The sequence below is a fragment of the Carcharodon carcharias genome, chromosome 17 (assembly GCF_017639515.1).
Source record: "Carcharodon carcharias isolate sCarCar2 chromosome 17, sCarCar2.pri, whole genome shotgun sequence".
NCBI lineage: Eukaryota > Metazoa > Chordata > Chondrichthyes > Lamniformes > Lamnidae > Carcharodon > Carcharodon carcharias.
The window spans coordinates 9953357-9976410 of record NC_054483.1 but is presented as its reverse complement, the minus strand read 5'-3'; the positions used below and the strand labels follow the sequence as shown (position 1 = coordinate 9976410).

Here is a 23054-nt window from a genome sequence, read left to right as displayed (position 1 = left end):
ACCTTAATGATCAAAAGACTTGGTTCAGGGGAGGGTCAGCAAGAATCTGGAAAGTATATCCCACTTGGCTGACATATCAAGCCTGCTCTTCCTTCATGGGCATGACAATGAGATCAAGGTTCATCCCTGGGGCCTGACTGTTACTGCCATTCAAAGCAAAGCTTATCTCCATTGAATATGATGTACTATTGATATTGGTACAAATCATTCAGTTCATAACTTTAAATACTTTAATGTTCATAGAGACATGATAACGATTTTAAATACCTAACTCACTGACCCAAATCAATGAACAGCATCTCATTATTCTGTCTTTATTCTAATTACATCAGTTAGGTCAAAATGTTCTTAATTGTAGAATTGTCTCAAAACAAATTTAACCTATTAGTTGCCCCTTTAAAGCGTTTAATCCCTTTGTGATTGATGTAAGGCCACTGGTCCTTTCCACTTATTAATATCTGATCTGAAAAAATAATTTTCACCGTCCCATTAACCTCGTTCTCGGGATTGCTGTTGTTCCAGTGCACAGCAAAGTGGTGGGCTGATCTTCTCCTTTGGACTGCATTCTCTTTCCTAGGTCAGCCAGCTATGTGCTTTGAGTGCCACGTTAAGGTTCGAGTGCCTTATCATTCCAATCCAAGACTCGGGCCATTCTGCACTGATGGGACTGCCATCCTTTGAAGGGGTGTTAAGCCAAGGCCCTGTCTGCCAGCTAAAGTAAAAATTAAAGTCAGGGCATAGTTTACCCTGATCCAAAGGCTCCTGGGGTCTTAAGCAGAAGGACCATACAGAGGGGAAGTTAAAAACAAAACAGAAGGTTGATTTTATGCAACACGTTTGTAAAGTGGGGGGAGCCTGAGAACACACCCGACCCTCAGAGGAAGAAAGGAAGTTAAGACCACAACGGAAAGCTGGTAGGGGTCTTTGGTGCTTCCTGAAGCACTGCCTGTTGCTTGGACACACAACGTCCACTCTCCCACAGCAGGCCGTGGGAAGTGGAGAGCCAAAAGAGGATTCTAGAAAATAATAAGGAAGAAAAACATCAATAATGCACCTCTGATGAACTCCCTATTCTCTTGATGATACCCAGGGCAAATTTAAAAAGTGAAATCCATGGTAGCAAAGGATATTCAGTATAAAGAGGTAAATTTACACGATATCAGAGTTTAACTCACTTCACATTTTAAGAAGGGACTCTGACTCCCAGAAGCCTTTTTATGAGCTCTCCACCTTATTGGCTCCCTGTAATGCATTGTGGAGCGGGGGGGATTTGGTCACAGTACATGCGTAAGCTTGTTAGAGCTTGTGTCTGATGGAGTCCTTGGCTTTAGAGTGTGTTATAGCCATCACTAAGCTATTAAAACCAGCCAGCAAGCACCTTGGGGTTAAATGATTGGAGATGAAGGTCATACTTTCCCTGTGGAGCAGAAGGCCATGGATATTTGTTAGAGTCAGAGAATAAGGTTAAAACGTCACAACTTGACTAAGAGCATCTCCCTTGTTATAGAGACAGACTGAAAGGATGGGACCTGCAGGCAAGAAAAGGAAAGTGAATATACTGAGATTCTTATTTCTCCCTATCCTGTTGTGCTGTGGAGTTGATTCTGGTCTCTTATTGGAACATAACAGAAACAAAGTTGGTCCTTTTACTTAATTTGTTTATTTTACACTTTTATCAGGGAAACCAAGTTTTCACCATCTTGCTGTGGTTCTGCCCGTGGGTACAGGCTGGACCTCTTATATCCTCTTGAAGCCCTGGCTCGCTGTCAAATTACCATCTGGTGCTCCATAAACCCGATGGAGATTATGGATGTAATGAATGCCACAGAAATGTTATGTATTTAATTGTCCCCATAATCGACAGTTTTCCCCGATTACATTATAACCCTCTGCATTTTGGTCTGAAGCTTCTACGCGAAAAAATGACTGCCAAAAACTGGAATGGCCAACTTATTGCCCAAAGATAGTCCTGCAGAATTTAACACATTCCACAGCTTGAATAAAGCCTGGCAGCATAGGAGATCTCTGGTGGTCCATCTCCCCTGTTCCCCCCTTCCCCTGTATTGTTGTTTATTGCAGGAATGGCTTCTGCAGATGTGCTCTGTCTGCTTGTGTAGGTTTCACCCCAGTGCAGGATGAGATGCTTTCACCTGCTTCGCTTCACTACATGATGCCACCTCCACTGCAAGCTGACCAGTTCTGGAACGATGTCACCAGCCTGGATGGTATCCCCATAGCACACACTGACAGCCATTCCCTGATGGAGATATCAGATGTCAATGTTTGGTCATCGGGTGACATGCCACCTCTAGTTATAGCAGAAGACTCCTCACTGGACTATAGCAAAGCTGATGAATCTCTTCCAGTTGAAGGATTGAGTTCCTTAAATCTCACTGAGGAGGACACAGTGGATTCGGAAGCCTTCAATGGCCTGGTAGATTTGCTCGACCATGAAGGAGCTCAGAGGTCAGAGAGCAAAGCTGAGATGACAGAAGGAGAGAGTCCAGCCAAACTGGCTGAGGATCTGAATACAGAGAATGGCATTTCTGTTGTTGCAGGTCAACCAAAGGCACACGATAGATGGACAGGATCACCAATCTTGAGAAAAGGGAGCATAGATTCCAAGTGGCCAGACCAGAATGTAGACAGGTAAATGTTAACCTTATTTGGGGTACTGAAATATACAAGGGAAGTTCCAGTCATATAAATAAGGGGTACAACACCCTGCAGCCTGATGCAAAGGGAACGTTTGGAGGGTATATAAACTTGCTGCTGGATCCTTTACCCTTTCACATCAGTGATGTTTTGCGCACCTATAGGCCCAGCTCATTCAGTAGCTAAAAACTGAAGAAACATCCCAGTAAATGGCAGTGTGACCAATAGCAGGGCCTGAGCTTCTTGGGGATGTGACACATCAGCTGTGGCACGCTGAGCCTTATCCCAGTAGCAAACGGCCCGTTTCCTTTTATTTCATCTGAACGGGTGGATTTTGCACTTCGCTATCTGATTCTCCCAACGCTGTTCAGATTGGATTCAGGCCAAAAGGAGCACAATCCCGTTTCACTCTGCGTCGGGTCCCAGCTCCTTTCCTCCAGTGGAACCTTATCAGCCCATTTGTTCGCTCCATCTTGGGCAAGGTGAAGTTGAGCCGTCACTTTATTTGCTGTTGGAGGTCAGAACCCAGTCAGCAACGTGCCGCGCAAAATGAAGGGGCGGAAATTGGTTTCGGGGGAACTAATGTGAAACAAGCACTCGGCGGCTAGGCTGCCGGTTAGAAAGGGCCCCTGATGTTCAATTCCATTGACTGGAATGGAGTGGAGCCACCCACCTGAGACCAAGAATAGCCTCAAAAGATTTTCCCATTTGATTATGGAAACTCTCCTGAGCTTTGGCAAACCTGTGCAATGGGAACCCTATTGAGAATGTTTGCACCGAAACACCCCATAACTGGGTTGAGTAATAGGAGGCCTTTGTCTCCTTGCCTATCCACCTGAGTTTCTGATTGCAAAGCAGTACCACTGCTAACACTGTTAGTCCTGAGACCCTGACCCATCCACGTACCGTAGGGCTTTCTTACCTCAGGAAGACGGGTTAATTTTGTCCCAATTTATCTTTCTCAAAGGTCTCAAATGTTATCTCACAGTTCCATTGTGTCATATCAAACAGTCCATGAGGAGAGAAGCAGGGTCCCTGAGTTTGAAGGGGCCTCAGGAATACCCTCAATCGCTGAGTCCTGGAAGCCAAGCTTTGTCATTTCACAGAAGGAGGCTTGGGCTGAGATACTTGAACAAAGGCCAACAGAGAATTTGCCTCCCATTGCAAAGCTGGAGTCGAGCAGACTGAGAGTGACTGAGGAGAAACTAGTGCAACCAGTGGAAGACAAAGCACAGCTGAAGTCCCTGCGCTACTTTGACCTGAAAGATCTGGAGAACCCCCTTTGTTTATCGTCAGCAGGTACAGCACAGTTTCACCATGGCACAGACCCAAGGAGCAGCTGGATAACTGTGGAAGAGGAAGTAGTAAATTCAAGTGAGGAGGTGAGAGACTTTTTCCTTGTTGTTGTTTTGGGTGGGGTGGTGGTGGGGTGGGGGTGGGGGTGGAATGAGAGGAGAAACTCCATCAAAGAGTATTGTGCATTGTCAAGATCATAAAGGGAGAAATGTTAGGGCAATGGAAGGAAAGCAAGTGGGAAACCTGGTTCCTCCTGACTGGAAAGTAATTGATCACATGGTTACAACCTGTTATACTCATCATTCCGGTGCAATTGTGTGAGCAATTTTAACTACCTTTGAATGCTAGCAGATTTTGTTCAAGGGGCTTTATCACACCCCCAGAGAGATTTCTAAGCAATGTGGACTGGTATTATTCATCCAAGAACATCGCATCCCCGTATATCACTGGAATCAATAGCTTCCCGCATTTGCCAGAGATAGCAGTTCCACTTGGATTCGGGGGGGCGAAGCAAATCCAGGGAAGCTATCTCACTGCCGATTCTTGCCTCATGTCTGCTGGCTGAAAGCTGATATCAGCTCCCGTGAAGCCAACCTTGACATTAACAGAACGTCCAACAACCAATTCTGAGCCGCCCGAACAAGCTGAAGAGGGGGGTGTTCAGGGTTGGTTTAGGTGAAAGGGTTACATCGGGGAGTTTAGAACATTCTGACATGACAACGTATAATTCTGCTATAGCGCGCTCACTGTAAAGCAGATATTTCAAAGTAGGAGGCTGCTTTTTTTTTTAACTGTAAGCTCGTGTTGGCCAGTCTAGGCCATTAATAGATTGAGTGATAGTCAGGGCCTGTGAACCAGGCCAAATCAGGAGTTGCCCTGTTTACACCACAGTGTGAAGGGCAAAGTGACAGGCAGAAACGTGAGCTGAGTTCCAGCCAGTCCAATGCTCCCTGCTGTAATGGTGTTTCTAAATATAACCACTAGCTGACACAACTGGACATCTTTACAGTTCTTCCTTCCCTGGTAAACATTCTGACAGGAAACTCGTGGCACTCCCATGTGATTTCACTGGGCAGGGTGAGACCAGACAGCTCTTAAAGGGAAAAGTCAAAAACTGGCATGAGCCACAGGCTGAGGGATGAAAAGCAAATCTAGCCGAACCCTGAGAGGTGGTCATCAGGAGACTCCTGTGGGGCACTACGCTCAGGGGGAAGAAAAGCCAATGTTTCTGGGTTCTATGAAGCAGCGAATGTGAATTCACCTGCCAGTCTTGACTGACCCACTTGGTGTGTTGTGATCCTTTTGGGTGCCTTCATTCTGACAAAGACTGGGCTCTTCAGGATGATATGGTGGTTGCTTGCCCATCGTTGCAGGTACTGGCTCTACGTTCATAGAGAGCGGCCGTGATGAGTCACGTGTATCGGCAGAGTTAAGGTTAGCGGGAGGATATATGCTGCTGTTGATGATTACGACAGACAGCCCCATTCTCCATGTCACAGCCGAGGTGGGAAGATTGCTGATTGTAATATTGAGAAAGAGCTGAGTCCAGTGCCTTGTATGTAGTAATATGCAAAGAAGGAGTTGCATTCTATAGCAACTTTTACAACCTCAAAACACCCCAAATGACATGAACAATGAAGTGTAGTCATTGGTATAATGTAAGAAATGAGCAAACAAACAGCAACGTGTTAATGACAGGATACACCAGGGATAACTGGTTCCAGATTGCACCATGATCTGCCCAAGAGGGCCTTGGTTTCTCGTTTCCTCTGAAAGGCGACACCTCTGACAGTGCAGCACCCTCACAGTACTGCACTGGAGTGTCAGCTCATGTCCTCTGGAGAGAGACCTGAGACTCTCAGGAGCGGGATTTGAACTCTCAACCCCTTGACCGAGAAATGTGAGTGCTGATGTCAGTCTAATGGTGCTGTCTGAACGATAGTACCAGCTGATGCCTTCAGTTCCTTCTCTCAGTGAAAAAAATCATTTGAATTTCTATCGCACTTTTCATGTTGTCAAGACATCCTGAAGTACTATACAAGATATGAATAGTTTTTGAAGTGGCATTGATGTTATAATGGAGGGAGATGTAACACATCCCAATCTCACAAACAGCAAGGACATAATTGACCAGTTTGTTACCTTTTTGGTGTGGTTAGAATATAATGTGCTAGATTATTGAAAGGTAACTCAATATTTGAAAGATCTGAGCATATTTAGCATCTTTAGCGCAGTGATTCAGTCTCAGCGCTGGTGATTGAACAGCTGTCTTGTACTGTCCTGGACAGTAACTGTACCACGGTAATATTACAAGCCTCAGGCGTCACTGTGGTGGGGGAAGGAGTTGGCCTGCTCGCAGCACTTAGTGGGAATCCAGGTCCAAGATAACCACAGTTCTCCAATAAATAGGGGGCGCTTGTCCAAATTTCCACGTTGCAGAGCTGGCTTGAGGAGTGGACAGTGGCCTGACACTGATACCATACTGGAATGTAGGTGGTTTCAAACCCTTTTGAACCTTGTCTCACCTCAGCAGCCAACCTTGATCCTGTGGCACGGCCTCATGAGAGAGTGCTACTCCCGGCTTCAGTTTGTCCTGACTTTCACTGAAGTCGCTTTAAACATGGCTTGTGGGACAAGTGAAACCTTGGCCAGTTGATCCAAATCCCTGCAGAGGATCAGGTGTAAAGTCAATCTGACTGAACTCTGGGGCCCCCTTCAACCTGACCAAAGTGCTGCGTCTGGCTGAGACTCGGCTGAGATACGTTAGGTAAATCTCATTTTTCCACTAAGCAGCACTTCCCACCTCCGAAAACAGGCAGTCTAGAAAGTGCCTACATCTCCAAGAACAGACTTGTACCCTGGGATGTGCTGCTACTTATTCACAAGGTGGCAGTGATGCTCTGGCCCCAACAGTCTCTAATCCTTCCTGTACAGTCCCATTCAGGTAGACATCTTGTAGACAGCAAGGGACAGGGTCCTACAACATGGCACCAAGTGCTTAGGATACATTGGCTTGCACCTAACTTGAATGGCCAGCTGAGTGAGCTACGCCTGCAATCATTTATTCAGTGAGATTGATGAATGTGGGGAACCCTGTGGGGTTCCACTGAGTAACGCATTGATGTTTATAGTACAGAGACATTAATAGCTTATGGATATTTTGGTACAAAAATCTTTATCCATTTGCAAATGTGATAAATCAGGAATAACTATATGTGGAGCATTTGTCTGTCGGCAGCACTGTAAATGGTGAGATCCACTGTACGTGAACTCGGAAGCAGAATCCTGTTACGCCACGTTTTTAGCAGCACCATGTGGACAGGGAATCAGTCATTCCCTGGTACTTCCTGCTTTCTCTGTCAAAAACCCTCCACCCGGATTCATGTTCGGGGGAGGCCTTTCCTGCTTTGGAGTGCAAAGGAGCTCAGGAAAACCAGGGATATTCCTGGTACCACACTCTCAGCGAAAGATGCTGACACATTTTAACATTTAATTTAATTAACATTGAGTTTAAAAATATATAACTGGGAGACTTAAACCAACTGGGAGATGTAAACCAATGCCAGACACAAGATCATTAGATGAGTTAAATGTAACTGAGAAATGTAACTTCAGAATTCAGAATCGTTTCTTCACTCAGTACATCATGACAGTAATTAAGCTCATTCTGGGACCTACAGCAACTGCAGCTCACATCCACTGAGGGACTGTAGTACCAATTCTAGTGCTAGTGATAGCCCCATGGTTACGTAACCAACTGTATGAAAGATGCCAAACAAAGATAAGATACCTGTCCATGGAGAGAGGAAAAACGGAGAGTGATTCAATGCAGATTTGCCATTGAATCCCGGTCTCCACCAAATGGTACACCTTGAACTGGGATTAACTCTATTGCTGTGTGCCACATTGCAGTAAACATCACCAAATGGAATAAAATCGGTGCTCCCTTGGTCTAATTTTTCCCCACCCTCTAACCCTGCTACCCTTAAAGCCTATATCTGGTTTTAATTCCCAAGTGCAACACTGTGGGGGATTGATTAATAATATATTAAAGAGGCTGCCTGTCATACTTTCCTCCATACATTCCAATAGTTTAAAACAGCATGTCCTCCAACACATAACAATGCCACAGGGGTCTGCTAGTATATAATTCTATTCAATACGTGTGTGTATACATGAGAGAAACTCAAGGCTCAGAGTGAGACCCACAGCCCCAAAATAGATGTTTCAAAGTCTTCAGAGAGAATATGTGACAGAACATAACCACCCATAAAGTAGGCTAAAATCCTGGAACCCAAAAGTTAGAAACAGAATTTGGCTTATTCAGTCACCTTAAACTTCTGGCTCTAATTATGAATTCAGGAGACATTCCAGACAGTGATTTCTAAATACAAGGACAATTTGCTGTGGAAAGAATATGGAAATTGATTCAGTCATTGTGAGTCAGTGACTGCTGATCCATCAGGCTATGTTAGCTACTTTTCCAAAAATGTTATAAACAGGATCTGTATTTTTCAATCGATCTTATAGTTTGGTGTAAAGGTGACAGCTGTGAAAGGCAGAACGACAGTGAAGTTTCATTGTGAAGGATCAGAGCAAGGGTGTGCAGTCATGGGTTTCTTGATTATTCCAGAGCGAGAGGTTAACAGGGAAAGTTCATTGGTCCTTCACATCCAGCAATGGACTTATATTGTAGGAAATGAATACTCATTGGGTGTTTGTCATATTAGCATATCACAGAAACATAGGAACAGAAATAAACCATTCAGCACCTCAAAGCTGATCCACCATTCAGTAAGATCAAGGCTGACCTTCATCTCCATCCACTCACCTTGACGCCATATCCCTTAATACCCTTGCTTAGCAAAAGGTCACCCATCTCCAGTTTACAGCCATGGATTGAACTAGACTCTGCTGCTGTCCATGGGAGTGAGTTGCACACACTGTCACTGGTTCATGTACCATTGCCCGTGATTTTAACAAAGGCTTTAACCATTGTGCCTTATTCAAAGCACCAGATTGATTGAGCGAATCTTCCCATTTTGCACTACCTGGCTGTGCACAAATTGGTTCTGCCTTTGTGTCCCTGGCAGCCTTGACTGCACGTCAGTGTCGCTTGCTGTATGGGAAGCTTACATCAGACGTTCCTGGTCGGTGTGAGAATCTGTTTCCCCATGGAGAAGCTCCCAGCCACCCCCTCACCCTGGCCATCTCATGTGACTTCTCTGCCCCCAATGTGTTCATCACAATAAGCCCCCACTAATCACTTCCTTTTACTGGCATCAGCACACATTCCCCTTCTCTATCCCAACTTTCCTACCTCCTGTATTCAGCCCTGGGAAACTCTCACCAAGTCACTGGGGATTGCATGTTCAAAATCCCAACTGGCTGACCTTTGACCGTCCATTCACCATGATGTTTCTGCAGCTGCTGGTCTACCAATCTTGTCTTCACATTCACCTTTGTTCTTGTTCTCATTAAAACCATTACTCTGTTTCACCCAGTTCTTCCCGATGACGCTTATCTCCACTCCCTCAAATCCATGGGATGTGACAACGATGGCAGAAGACTGGTTAAATCACTCACCACCAGACCTGAATGGTCCACACAAAGCACTCAGCCTCGCCTTCAAGCCTGTCATCTTCACCCCTTTCCAAAGTTCCACCCTTCACCCCTCCCTCCTTGCAAATTACCCATCCCCAAAGCTCTGGGGCCAGAGGGAGAGAGAGGGAGATCCGTGGGCCCCAGTGCTTCAGTTTCCAGGCCCTCAGGTGTGTCTATGTGATGCAACTTTTAACCCAAGGACAATTTCTGAATGGTTCACAGTTGTGTCCGTGTTTACTTGATCAGCAAGTCTGAAGAGTCTGCTGACTGCTCCTTCTCACTACAATATATTTCCAATATCTGCTGTGCAACATACCTTTATCACGATATTTCAGTACCTCATAAAACCTCATAAGAAGCATCAAGACAGAGTAGGTGGGTGGTCAAAAGGACAAGATGGAAGTCAATGGAAAAGGCTCTTGAGAATCATGGTGTAATGTAAAAAGAAGGTTACTCATTCACTATGGCCAGAATTTTCCCGTTGGCGATTTGGGGGCGGGGCCCGCTCGCCCAGGGGAAAATGATGCCGGACGGCATCAGGAGGAACCCCCAATGTCATCCCAGTCCACTTAAATTTTCAGGAAGGCGGGCGGACAGCGAAATCAGCTGTCCACCCGCCGACCTGTCAATGGCCAATTGAGGCCCTTGACAGGATCATTAAGCTCATTGATAGGCCCTGTCCGTCCAACCTTAAGGCTGGCGGGTAGGCCAGGAGCCTCAGTGGGCAGGCCAGGAGCCCCAGTGGGCAGGCCAGGAGCTCCAGTGGGCAGGCCAGGAGTCTCAGTGGGTAGGACAGGAGCCTCAGTGGGCAGGCCAGGAGCCTCAGTGGGCAGGCCAGGAGCCCCAGTGGGTAGGACAGGAGCCTCAGTGGGCAGGCCAGGAGCCCCAGTGGGTAGGACAGGAGCCCCAGTGGGTAGGACAGGAGCCTCAGTGGGCAGGCCAGGAGCCCCAGTGGGCAGGACAGGAGCCTCAGTGGGCAGGCCAGGAGCCCCAGTGGGCAGGACAGGAGCCTCAGTGGGCAGGCCAGGAACCCCAGTGGGCAGGACAGGAGCTCCAGTGGGCAGGCCAGGAGCTCCAGTGGGCAGGCCAGGAGCTCCAGTGGGCAGGCCAGGAACCCCAGTGGGCAGGCCAGGAGCTCCAGTGGGCAGGCCAGGAACCCCAGTGGGCAGGCCAGGAGCCCCAGTGGGCAGGCCAGGAGCTCCAGTGGGCAGGCCAGGAGCTCCAGTGGGTAGGACAGGAGCCCCAGTGGGCAGGCCAGGAGCTCCAGTGGGCAGGCCAGGAGCTCCAGTGGGTAGGACAGGAGCCCCAGTGGGCAGGCCAGGAGCTCCAGTGGGCAGGCCAGGAGCCTCAGTGGGCAGGCCAGGAGTCTCAGTGGGTAGGACAGGAGCCTCAGTGGGCAGGCCAGGAGCCCCAGTGGGTAGGACAGGAGCCTCAGTGGGCAGGACAGGAGCCCCAGTGGGCAGGCCAGGAGTCTCAGTGGGCAGGCCAGGAGCTCCAGTGGGTAGGACAGGAGCCTCAGTGGGTAGGACAGGAGCCTCAGTGGGCAGGCCAGGAGCCTCAGTGGGCAGGCCAGGAGTCTCAGTGGGTAGGACAGGAGCCTCAGTGGACAGGCCAGGAGCTCCAGTGGGTAGGACAGGAGCTCCAGTGGGCAGGACAGGAACCCCAGTGGGCAGGCCAGGAGCTCCAGTGGGCAGGCCAGGAGCTCCAGTGGGCAGGACAGGAACCCCAGTGGGCAGGCCAGGAGCCCCAGTGGGCAGGCCAGGAGCTCCAGTGGGCAGGCCAGGAGCCTCAGTGGACAGGCCAGGAGCTCCAGTGGGTAGGCCAGGAGCCTCAGTGGGCAGGCCAGGAGCCTCAGTGGGCAGGACAGGAACCCCAGTGGGCAGGCCAGGAGCCTCAGTGGGCAGGACAGGAGCCCCAGTGGGCAGGCCAGGAGCCTCAGTGGGCAGGACAGGAGCCTCAGTGGGCAGGACAGGAACCCCAGTGGGCAGGCCAGGAGCCCCAGTGGGCAGGACAGGAGCCCCAGTGGGCAGGCCAGGAGCCTCAGTGGGCAGGCCAGGAGCTCCAGTGGGTAGGACAGGAGCTCCAGTGGGTAGGACAGGAGCCCCAGTGGGCAGGCCAGGAGCTCCAGTGGGTAGGACAGGAGCCCCAGTGGGCAGGCCAGGAGCCCCAGTGGGCAGGCCAGGAGCTCCAGTGGGTAGGACAGGAGCTCCAGTGGGCAGGCCAGGAGCTCCAGTGGGTAGGACAGGAGCTCCAGTGGGCAGGCCAGGAGCTCCAGTGGGTAGGACAGGAGCCCCAGTGGGCAGGCCAGGAGCCCCAGTGGGCAGGACAGGAGCCTCAATGGGCAGGCCAGGAGCCCCAGTGGGTAGGACAGGAGCCCCAGTGGGTAGGACAGGAGCCCCAGTGGGTAGGACAGGAGCCCCAGTGGGCAGGCCAGGAGCCCCAGTGGGTAGGACAGGAGCCCCAGTGGGTAGGACAGGAGCCCCAGTGGGCAGGCCAGGAGTCTCAGTGGGTAGGACAGGAGCCTCAGTGGGTAGGACAGGAGCCTCAGTGGGCAGGACAGGAGCCCCAGTGGGTAGGACAGGAGCCTCAGTGGGCAGGACAGGAGCCCCAGTGGGTAGGACAGGAGCCCCAGTGGGCAGGCCAGGAGCCCCAGTGGGTAGGACAGGAGCCCCAGTGGGTAGGACAGGAGCCCCAGTGGGTAGGACAGGAGCCCCAGTGGGCAGGCCAGGAGCCCCAGTGGGTAGGACAGGAGCCCCAGTGGGTAGGACAGGAGCCCCAGTGGGTAGGACAGGAGCCCCAGTGGGCAGGCCAGGAGCCCCAGTGGGCAGGACAGGAGCCCCAGTGGGCAGGCCAGGAGTCTCAGTGGGTAGGACAGGAGCCTCAGTGGGTATGACAGGAGCCTCAGTGGGTAGGACAGGAGCCTCAGTGGGCAGGACAGGAGCCCCAGTGGGTAGGACAGGAGCCCCAGTGGGCAGGACAGGAGCCCCAGTGGGTAGGACAGGAGCCCCAGTGGGTAGGACAGGAGCCCCAGTGGGCAGGCCAGGAGCTCCAGTGGGTAGGACAGGAGCCCCAGTGGGCAGGCCAGGAACCCCAGTGGGCAGGCCAGGAGCCCCAGTGGGCAGGACAGGAGCCTCAGCGGGTAGGACAGGAGCCCCAGTGGGTAGGCCAGGAGCCCCAGTGGGCAGGACAGGAGCCTCAGCGGGTTTCTGAAAAAAGATAAAACCTCATCCACCGGCGGGATGAGGTTTCATCTCAGTTTGTAAAAAGTGTATCGGAGTTTCACTCATATTTATTAATATGTCCCATCTCGTGTGACAGTGTCACGTGAGGGGGACACGTTAATAATGTTTTCCTTTCTCTATTTTCAGGGTGTTTTAAACATTGCGCGCTCTCCCTGAGACAGCGCTTAGCCTCAGGGAGCAGGGAGCAGGGCGTGTGGGTGAAGGAGCTCAACCCCACCACCCCCCCAGCTCCCCCTCTACCCCCCGCACAGGAAGTGCACAGCGCTTCCTGTCAGCCAGGCCGCTCGGCGGGGCCTTAATTGGCCCGCCCATTCAAAATGGCGTCCGGCCCCGTTTCGGCGGCCGAGTTCGGCTGCCCGCCCACTGAGGGCAGAATTCTGGCCCATGAGTCCATTACGTACTCTTGTCCTGGTGGTGTCACCCCACAAAGCCTGCTCACTGTAAACAAAATAAACAGGACTCCAGCCATCATCCCACCCTCTGTTTACAAGGTAATCATGGATAACAAAGGCCATATAGTCCAGCTCATCTCATCCATCCAGAATGACACACGAATAGGCCATTCAGCTCCTCGGCCTGCCTCACTATTTGAGAACTTTGCCCACGTTATACCAGTGACTACAGCTGAAACGAACCAAACTGACTGTAAAGTGATTTGAGACATTGTGAAAGGTGCTGTATAAATGTAGGTTTTGGCTTCCTTTCGTTACAGCTGCACACAGCAGGCAGAGTGATTGGAGCAGTGGTGACATTGGAGGCCCAGTGCTGATCCTCTAGGGATAATTAGTCACCGAGCAATCAACTGATGTTAGAAAAGTGGCTACAAAGAAATCACTACATTTGCTAAACAATTCAACTCTGTAGCTAATCTGTCCCCAATGCCCCCCTCCAACATCCCCTCCAACCTCCCCTCCAACCTTCCCCTCCAACATCCCCTCAAACCCTCCCCTCCAACCTCCCCCTCCAACCTTCGCCTCCAACATCCCCTCAAACGCTGCCTTCCAATCTCTCCTCCAATCCTCCCCTCCAATCTTCCCCTCCAATCTTCCCCTCCAATCTCCCCTCTAACCTCCCCTAAAACCACCCCTCTAACCTCTCCCTCCAATCCTCCCCTCCAATCTTCCCCTCCAACCTTCCCCTCCAACCTCCCCTCCAACTTCCCCTCCAACCTCCCCTCAAACCACCCCTCCAAACTCTCACTCCAGTCTCCCCCTCCAACCTTCCCCTCCAACCTCCCCTCCAACCCTCCTCACCAACTTTCCATTCTGACCCTTCCCTCCAAACCACCCCTCCAACCCACCCCTCCGACCCTCCCCTCCAACCTTACCCCAACCCTCCCCTCCAACCATCCCCTGAAATTCCCCCTCCCAACCTTCCCCTCCGATCTCCCCCTCCAATCTTCCCCTCCAACCTTCCCCCCAACCCCCCCTCCAACCTGTCCCTCCAACCTTCCCCCGACCTCCCTCCAACCATCCCCTCCAATCTTCCCTCAACCCTCCCCTCCAACTCTCCCCTCCAAACTTCCCCACCATTCCCCTCCAGCCTTCCCCAACCTCCCCTCCAATATTCCCCCAACTCTCCCTTCAATCTTCCCCTACACTCCCCTCCAACCTCCCCCTCTAACCTCCCCCAACCCTCCCCTCCAACACTCACCTCCAACCTTCCACCCAACTCTCTCCTCCAACCTCCCCTCTAACCTTCCTATCCAAACTCCCCCTCCAACCTTCACCCCAACCCTCTCTACCCTTCCTACAACTCTCTCCTCCAGCCCTCCCCTCCAGCCTTCTCCCTCAAAACTCCCCTCCAAACCTCCCCTCCAACATCTCCCCTCCAACCACTCCCTCCAACCATTCCCTTCAACCATTCCCTCCAACCCTCCCCTCCAGCCTCCTCCCTCAAAACTCCCCTCCAAACCTCCCCTCCAACCCAACCATCCCCTCCATCCCTCCCTTCCAACCATCCCCTCCAGCCACCCCCTCCAACCATCCCCTCCAAACCTCCCCTCCAAATCTCCCTTCCAACCTACTTTCCAACCTCCCCTCCAACCCTCCCCTCCAACTTTCCTCCCAACCCTCCCCTCCAACCCCACTTCCAACCCTCCCCCAACCCTCCCCTCCAACTTTCCTCCCAACCCTCCCCTCCTTCCCCCCCCCCAACCTTCCCCTTCAACCTTCCCCAGTCCCCAGGCCCTGATGCTCTCCTCCCTCTCCCGAGCCCTGCCCACCTCCCTTTCCTCTCCCAAATCCACACTCATTTCTCTCTCTCTCTCTCTCTCTTAATTCCACGATGAGTCCCTCCAATCAGGTTTCTGCCCTTGCCACACCCTTACCATAGCCAAGATGACACTCCACGTGAATGTGACAATGGCAAACTTGCCTTCCTCATTCTTCTTGTCTTGTCTGCAGCCCTTGACACGACTGAACACACCATCTTCCTCCAGTGCCTCTCCTCCATCATTCAGTTGGGCACACGGTTATCTGTCCAGTCATAGCTAGAGTTTCTCTTGCAATGGCTTCTATTCCTACTGCCAAACTATTACCTCCAGAGTCCCCCAAGGACCCATTCTATTAGCAACCCCCCACCTTCCTTTTCTCTTCTCCATGCTGACCCTTGGCAACACCTTCCAAAAATGCTGCATCAATTTACACATGCACGCTAACCTCTGCCTCATCACCGCCTCGCACAACCCCTTCACATCTCTGATTTATTGCAGTGTTAGTCCAACATCCAGTACTGGATGAGGAGAAATTTCCTCCAGCTTAAAGTCCGGGAAGGCTGAAGACGTTGGACTGGATTTTTCATCCCGGAGATGGGTGGAGGGAGCCGGGAAGATACCCAGCCCAGCCCAGCTCAGCCCACCTCTCCCACCTCGGGAGAAGGTGCGAGGAAAGATGGGATTTTCACTGGGGAGGGGTGGGTGGTGAATATGGGCTGAAGTCGCTGGGTGCCGAGGTCTGCCTGCCTTGGTGCCCTGGGACTTCACCTCAGTAATAGTGAATAAGTAGGCCACCCAGTCCACAGCCCTCACTCCCCACACACACTCTATGCCACCTCATGCCAACCCACCCCTCCCTATGGCTCTTCATGCACCGCATGACTAAACTGTGACATATCCATGCCCATTCACCCACTATACCCTATACAGAACCAATTGAATCTTTTAGTGGCATTAGGATATATACCTTGGGATGGGCAGGGTGTGGGGGGCTAGAGGGGGGGTAGGTGAGAGTGGGGGGTTGGGGGGAGAGGTGGGAGTTGGGGGTGGGTGGGGGTGGGGTGCGAACCTTGACATGGGGGGTGGGGGCATGAGGAACTCACCTTTCAAAAGGCTCCCTCCTGCAGACTATAGTTCACAACACCTCCGAGGTGCTCTTTAAAAAGCCGGCCAGACTCCATGAAAATTGTGGGGAATTAGGATGTGCCCGTTCGTGCAATGGAGCCGGACAGGTTGGGAGCGCAGGATGCGAGCTCATGACCCGAACCAGCCTGCACCCTTAAAAAAGGGGCCCCTGAGAATCGGAAACCTCAGGAATGAGTGCAGGAATCCTGGAATTAGGCCCCGGACCCTCCGATTTCACCCCATCCACAGAGTCTCCACAGCTCCATGAGAAAGAGCTCCATTGTGTTTGGTTCCCCTCACAAAATCCATTCCCTGGACATTGAATTCACCCCTCTCCATGGTAAAGGCCTGAGGTTGAACCACACCACTGCAGCATCCCTGTCATATTTGACCCTGAGCTGAGCTCAAGGTCACACATCCAGGCCATGACTAAGACCTGCCTTCCTCCACCTCCATAACATCAGCCAACTCCAGCCCTGCCTCAGCTCATCAGCCAAAAGCCTCATCCATGTCACCGTTACCTCTTCTATCCCAACACTCTGTTAGCTGGCTTCCCATTGTCCACCCTTGAACCCACACCAAGCCCTGTTCCTGCATCATCCATTGTGCTCGCTGACCTACATTGGCTCCCAGTCCAGCAATACTTAGATTTGAAAATTCTCATCCATGGTTTCAACTCCCTCTGCGGCTCTGTGCCTCCATTTCTCTGTAATCTCCTCCTCCTCCAGCTCTCTGCACTCGTCCGATTCTGGCCCCTTCAGCATCCCCAACTTTAATCACTCCACCATTGCTGGCTGTGCCTTCAACTGCCTGGGTGCTAAGCTCTGGAATTCCCTCCCTAAACCACTGTGCCTCTCCACCTCCCTGAAGACGCTCCTTAAAATCGACCTCTTTGACCAAGCTCTTCGTCATCTGTGTTCACATCGCTTTACAACGCTCCTGTGGAGCACCTTGCGACATTTTACCATGTTAAAGGTGCTATATAAATGCAAAACAAAAACAGAATTACCTGGAAAAACTCAGCAGGTCTGGCAGCATCGGCGGAGAAGAAAAGAGTTGGCGTTTCGAGTCCTCATGACCCTTCCTCAGAACTGAGCGAATATAAGGAGAGGGGTGAAACATAAGCTAGTTTAAGGTGGGGGGGGGGGGGTAGGGGGGGAGAGAAGTGAAGGGGGGTGGTGTGGTTATAGGGACAAGCAAACAGTGATAGGAGCAGATAATCAAAAGATGTCACAGACAGAAGAACAAAAGAACACAGAGGTGTTGAAGTTGGTGATATTATCTAAACGAATGTGCTAATTAAGAATGGATGGTAGAGCACTCAAGGTACAGCTCTAGTGGGGGTGGGGGGGCATAAAAGATTTAAAAATAATGGAAATAGGTGGGAAAAGAGAAATCTATATAAATTATTGGAAAAAACAAAAGGAAGGGAGAAGAAACAGAAAGGGGGTGGAGATGGGGGAGGGAGTTCAAGATCTAAAGTTGTTGAATTCAATATTCAGTCCGGAAGGCTGTAATGTGCCTAGTCGGAAGATGAGGTGCTGTTCCTCCAGTTTGCGTTGGGCTTCACTGGAACAATGCAGCAAGCCAAGGACAGACATGTGGGCAAGAGAGCAGGGTGGAGTGTTAAAATGGCAAGCGACAGGGAGGTTTGGGTCATTCTTGCAGACAGACCGCAGGTGTTCTACAAAGCAGTCGCCCAGTTTACATTTGGTATTCCACAAGAATGACCTAAACCTCCCTGTCACTTGCCATTTTAACACTCCACCCTGCTCTCTTGCCCACATGTCTGTCCTTGGCTTGCTGCATTGTTCCAGTGAAGCCCAACGCAAACTGGAGGAACAGCACCTCATCTTCCAACTAGGCACTTTACAGCCTTCCGGACTGAATATTCAGTTCAACAACTTTAGATCTTGAACTCCCTCCTCCATCCCCACCCCCTTTCTGTTTCTTCCCCCTCCTTTTGTTTTTTCCAATAATTTATAAAGATTTCTCTTTTCCCATCTATTTCCATTATTTTTAAATCTTTTATGCACCCCCCCCACCCCCACTAGAGCTGTACCTTGAGTGCCCTACCATCAATTCTTAATTAGCACATTCGTTTAGATAATATCACCAACTTCAACACCTCTGTGTTCTTTTGTCTGTGACATCTTTTGATTATCTGCTCCTATCACTGCTTGCTTGTCCCTACAACCACACCACCCCCCTCCACTTCTGTCCCCCCACCCAACAACCCCCGCCCCCCCCCCCACACCTTAAACCAGCTTATATTTCACCCCTCTCCTTGGATTCACCCAGTTCTGTGGAAGGGTCATGAGGACTCGAAACGTCAACTCTTTTCTTCTCCGCCGATGCTGCCAGACCTGCTGAGTTTTTCCAGGTAATTCTGTTTTTGTTTTGGATTTCTAGCGTCCGCAGTCTTTTGTTTTTAGCTATATAAATGCAAGTTGGTTGTTGACAAAGCTAAATAAATGCGTGTCTTTTTATTTTCTGACATGAAACTGTTACGTAGCCAAACTTATCGCACAGAATTTTTTTAAAGGAGGGGGCCCTGGGGCTGTTAAATGGAAATGGGAAAACAAAGCCCATCATAAGCTTTGTACGGCTGGAGATATGCATTTTAACTTGGGTGTACCTCAAACTCAGTGGCTGCATGTGACAGGTTATATAACAACAGCAATTTTCCATTAGCACAGCAGATTATTGTGCAGTGAGTGCGTTTAGGGACAAAGCAGGCAAGTTTTCTAAGTCTGAAAAAGCAAACAGCAAAGCCCCAGAAAGTCACAGTAAATCAGTCAGTGTCTAAAAGTGAAAACCGCTTGGTATTTAATGTGGAGACCCTTCTGGTCCTGAAATGTTAACTTATCTTTGTCTTTTTTAGCTGCGAACAGACTTGGTGTGAGTTTCCAGTACTTACAGTCCTTTTTACAGCAGCCTTTTGAACACATGTTAATATTCAAACTGAGCATTCCCTGGATTATCTGAAGAGCTCCTTTCTATAATTTAGACTAAAGACTGTGCAACAGTTGCTCTCAGGTATCAAATATCCTGGGAACATTTCCCATGTGCTGACAGGGATTGAGTAGCAAAGCCCTGAGCCAACAGTGCAAGCGCCTAAAATTATCCTATGTAGCTGCAGCCGCCGGTGTCTCTGATCTCAGTAGCCATGCAGAGCGAGGATGCTCACGTTGCTCAGTGAGTTTCTCATCGGCCTGGTACTGCTTGGCTTTTTCCTTGTCAGCTGTCAGAATGTCTTTCAAATTGTGTCGAACACTGTGCAATTTGTGCTGAAATATATCCACCAGGAGGTAGACAAGCAGCTCGGAGAGAGTGAGACCAGCTCCGATGACGAGGAGATTGTCACCACCAGGGTCATTCGGCGGAGGCTTATTGTCAAGGTAGTGCCTGGGTTGCAGTGGCTGTTCTTCTTGGCTGCGCAGGTTTGGGAGCGTGCTCTGCTAACCACCATGTGTATACTAGTGGCTGGTCTTTTGACTTTATATGCCTACACTGAGTTCTGCTGATGAAACCTGGTCTTTATATAGCATGCCTTTTATGAGCTGCACTGCATGTCATTCCTGTAAGTGGAAGAGAGTGTCTGCAGACTTCAACCCCTCCATACACAGTAAATAATTCTGACTGGCATGAAGAAGCAGCAACTGAACTGGATGTTTGGAGAGAGGGTGGATTAATTAATGGATGATTTTGTGTGTTAAGCTGCTTACATTGTCACGATGTTGTTGCTAAGACTGCATAGTCAAAGGTGTGTTTGCATCTCATGTGCTTCCAACAGGAGTCGAGACATGAGACTCCTTGTAGACCCTCTGATCACTCCTGCTGGAGAAAGTGTGAAGTCCACATCTAGGTCTTTTTGGGACTTAAAACGAATTTATATTGGGACTGGCAGCACACTGCAAGTACACAGAGACACCACTTGTAAGTTCTGGGTCTGCACTTGAGAGAGAGAGAGAGAGGGAGAGAGACTCCTCATGCACGAGCATGGCGATTAATCCATGGTGTTTGAAATCCAGATTAACTGGGTGCTGTCAATGAACTCTGCTTGATTTGTGTTTTGCAAGACGCTATGAATGGGTAATGTGATGCCAACGATCGCCCCCCCTTCAGTCTGCCCATGGCTTCACGAGCGCTCCCGGTGGGCATTGAACAATGCGGCAGACTAATTGGAGGGCTCCATCTGTAGTGTTAGCATTGTGGTAAAGACAAAACTGCTTCCTGCTGATGTTGAGATTGTGGTGTACATGTACAGCCTGCCTTGCAAACCTGTGAATAGAATGCCCCCCACTCCCCCCCACACCCCCTCCCCTGACATAGAGGAGCAATAGGAATGAGCAAGAGATGGATTGGGTTTTCATTCTAGACAGCATGGATGTCCTTGTGGTTTGGATGCATGGTATTGGCAGCTTTGTGTTTTACTAACGTACAGGATTCGGATTTAAATAGAGTTCAGGAAAAATACAAATCCAAGGACATGAACTTCACTCTAACTGGATGGTTAAAAGCCGACACATTCTAACATAATGGTATTGCAGTCAAAACCTGACACCTGACTCAGCCTAATCTGGCAGCGTGCACCCCCTGCCCCTGACCACCCCTCTCTGGTTCCAGGACACCCGATCAGATAGGTTCTTGTTCTGACTGTCTGCATGAGTGTGATTTGTATTTCCAAGAGGTGAGCAGAAAATGTAGACAACATTCTCAGGGTTTATTATTCATGTATTCCATTACTGATTGGGACCATAGACAGGAATGAACATTATAAAGAGGATAGACTTGCAGAGGTCTAGTGGATGCATGAATTTGGTACAGCTGGACCCTGGTATAAAATCGAGAAGAGAAAGAAATGACTTTGAACACTGCAGAGTTGAGGAAAAAGAGCAGGGCAGTGTGATTAGTTTTGGGCTATAGTTGCAAAGACACAGAAGTCTCCTTCTGTACTCTAAACTGGTCTGCTTCTCTGATGGGTTGACTATGAGTAAAAATGCTTTGAAATTGTGCCTTTCAGTGCACTGGATATATTCAGTAACTAGAAAGACAAGGATTCCAGCTCACAGTTTAAAACTCATACCAACATAGAAACAGGAGAAGGCCACTCAGCCCCTCGAGCCTGCTCTGCCATTCAATAAGATCACAGCTGATCTGAATGTAACCTCAACCCCACATTCCTGCCTCCCCCCAATAACCTTTCACCCACTTGCTTACCAAGAACCTAGCTCTCTCTGCCTTAAAAATATTCAATGCATATGCTTCCTCCGCCTTTTCAAGAAGAAAGTTCCAAAGAGTCATGACCCTCCTCATCTCTGTCTTAACTGAGCAACCCCTTATTTTTAAATGGCAACCCCAAGTTCTAGATTCTCCAACAAGAGGGAACATCCCCTCCAAATCCACCCTGTCAAGATCCCTCATAGAATTCCAGACTGCCAAATTTAGTTTGCTGAAAAATTATACATGCTTTTCATCTCGCGCTCCTCACGACAGATGCAAGAGTGCCAAATTTCAAAGGGAATAATAATTTATGGACGGAGCCCATTAAGGTGTGTAAGGAAATTCTTACATGAGGAATGTGGTATCTGAATTTCAGTGCCAGTGCGATGCGAAGAAGGTAGAGCATATGCCCCAATGACTGGCAGATCATATCAAACAGCTTGTCCCTTCGGATGTTTCCAATAGCTATAGAGTACTGACTGTACTCAACCCACCGGTGCTTGCAAAACTCAGAACATATTGGTCTAACGTTAGATGTGATTCTGCATTTGGACAGCACTTGCTGAACAATCCAGGGTGTGCTAAGAATTAGACTAAGAACCAATTTAAGATTATAAGTCAGGCTCACAATGTGGCTCACTTACATTTGCTAGAGGCTACATATATTCATATGCAGGGATCAGACCTCTGTAGGTAAAAGGAATTATCCAAACATTGCACTTTTTGAAATAAACAATAGCATGGAGGAACAATAATTCCCTACTGCATTCCCCATGGCAGCCCCTCAACCAATCAGAGCCCACTTGCCAACCAATCAGCACCTTTTTCTCATCCAGTATAAATTGTTGTTCCCTTTGAAATTTGGCATTCTTGTGTCTGTCCTGATGAGTGCAAGATGAAAAGCTTCAACGGCATGACTCTTTTTTCAGCAATACTCAAAGTTCTGTGCCAACAAATGTCTGAATTTAACTTTGTTTGGTTTGTGCAGACACGGATCAACTGTTAAAATTGGTGGATTATATGAAGGTGAACTAAATATTAGATGATGAATCAAACTGTCGGGATCACCAATCAGGCGGGTGCCTGAGAGTGATCAATATAATCACATTAATGGTCCTGCCATCTTCCCCCAGACTGATGACCCTAACATGTACTAAAGTGTATTTGATAAGTTTTCCAAAGTGCAACATACAAATGAGAGGAAAGAGATGAGGTGGGATCGAGATGAACCTGTAGCTGGTTCATATGTTAGAATTTGCACCATTCACATTACACAGCTGCCTGCCATACCTCTTTTCAGGAAGTGCCCGATGTTACTGGCTGGTAGCTGCCTCTGCCATTGCCATAAACTGTCCTGTGTTGCACATATACTCACAATTAGCCCAGGATGTAAGCGAGATGCAAGGACTGTGAGTGTGAACAAGAGTCTGGGAATTGCTACCAACTGAAACAATGGCTGGAATTTTACAGCCCTGTCGGGGTGGGAGCCGGGCTGTGAAATGTGGCCAGCCATTCTAAACAGTGGCCAAATGGTATGTTTGCCGAAGGAAGGGGCCGACATTTCAGGCAAACATGTTGCTGGAATGTTGACGCATTTGTGTAACACCAATGGCACCTTCACACCAGGAATGTCGTCACTGCATCCAGACTACAGGGAAAGCTTAACGTTGACATTTATCCTTTAAGTGACA

At 49.5% G+C, this 23054-nt stretch overlaps 1 protein-coding gene across 6 annotated transcripts in view; it reads left to right on the top strand.

The window, feature by feature from the left end:
• Positions 1-23054, top strand: part of LOC121289965 (ankyrin-1-like) — a 248871-nt gene that overhangs the window by 190105 nt on the left and 35712 nt on the right. For 4 of the 6 annotated variants that reach the window (XM_041209986.1, XM_041209983.1, XM_041209987.1 and 1 more), the window contains 3 exons: positions 2118-2649; positions 3623-4037; positions 19446-19538. In XM_041209986.1, coding sequence (XP_041065920.1) covers positions 2118-2649; positions 3623-4037; positions 19446-19538 — 1040 coding nt within the window. The remainder of the gene's footprint in view (positions 1-2117; positions 2650-3622; positions 4038-19445; positions 19539-23054) is intronic. The other 2 variants (XM_041209988.1, XM_041209985.1) reach the window with 2 other exon arrangements.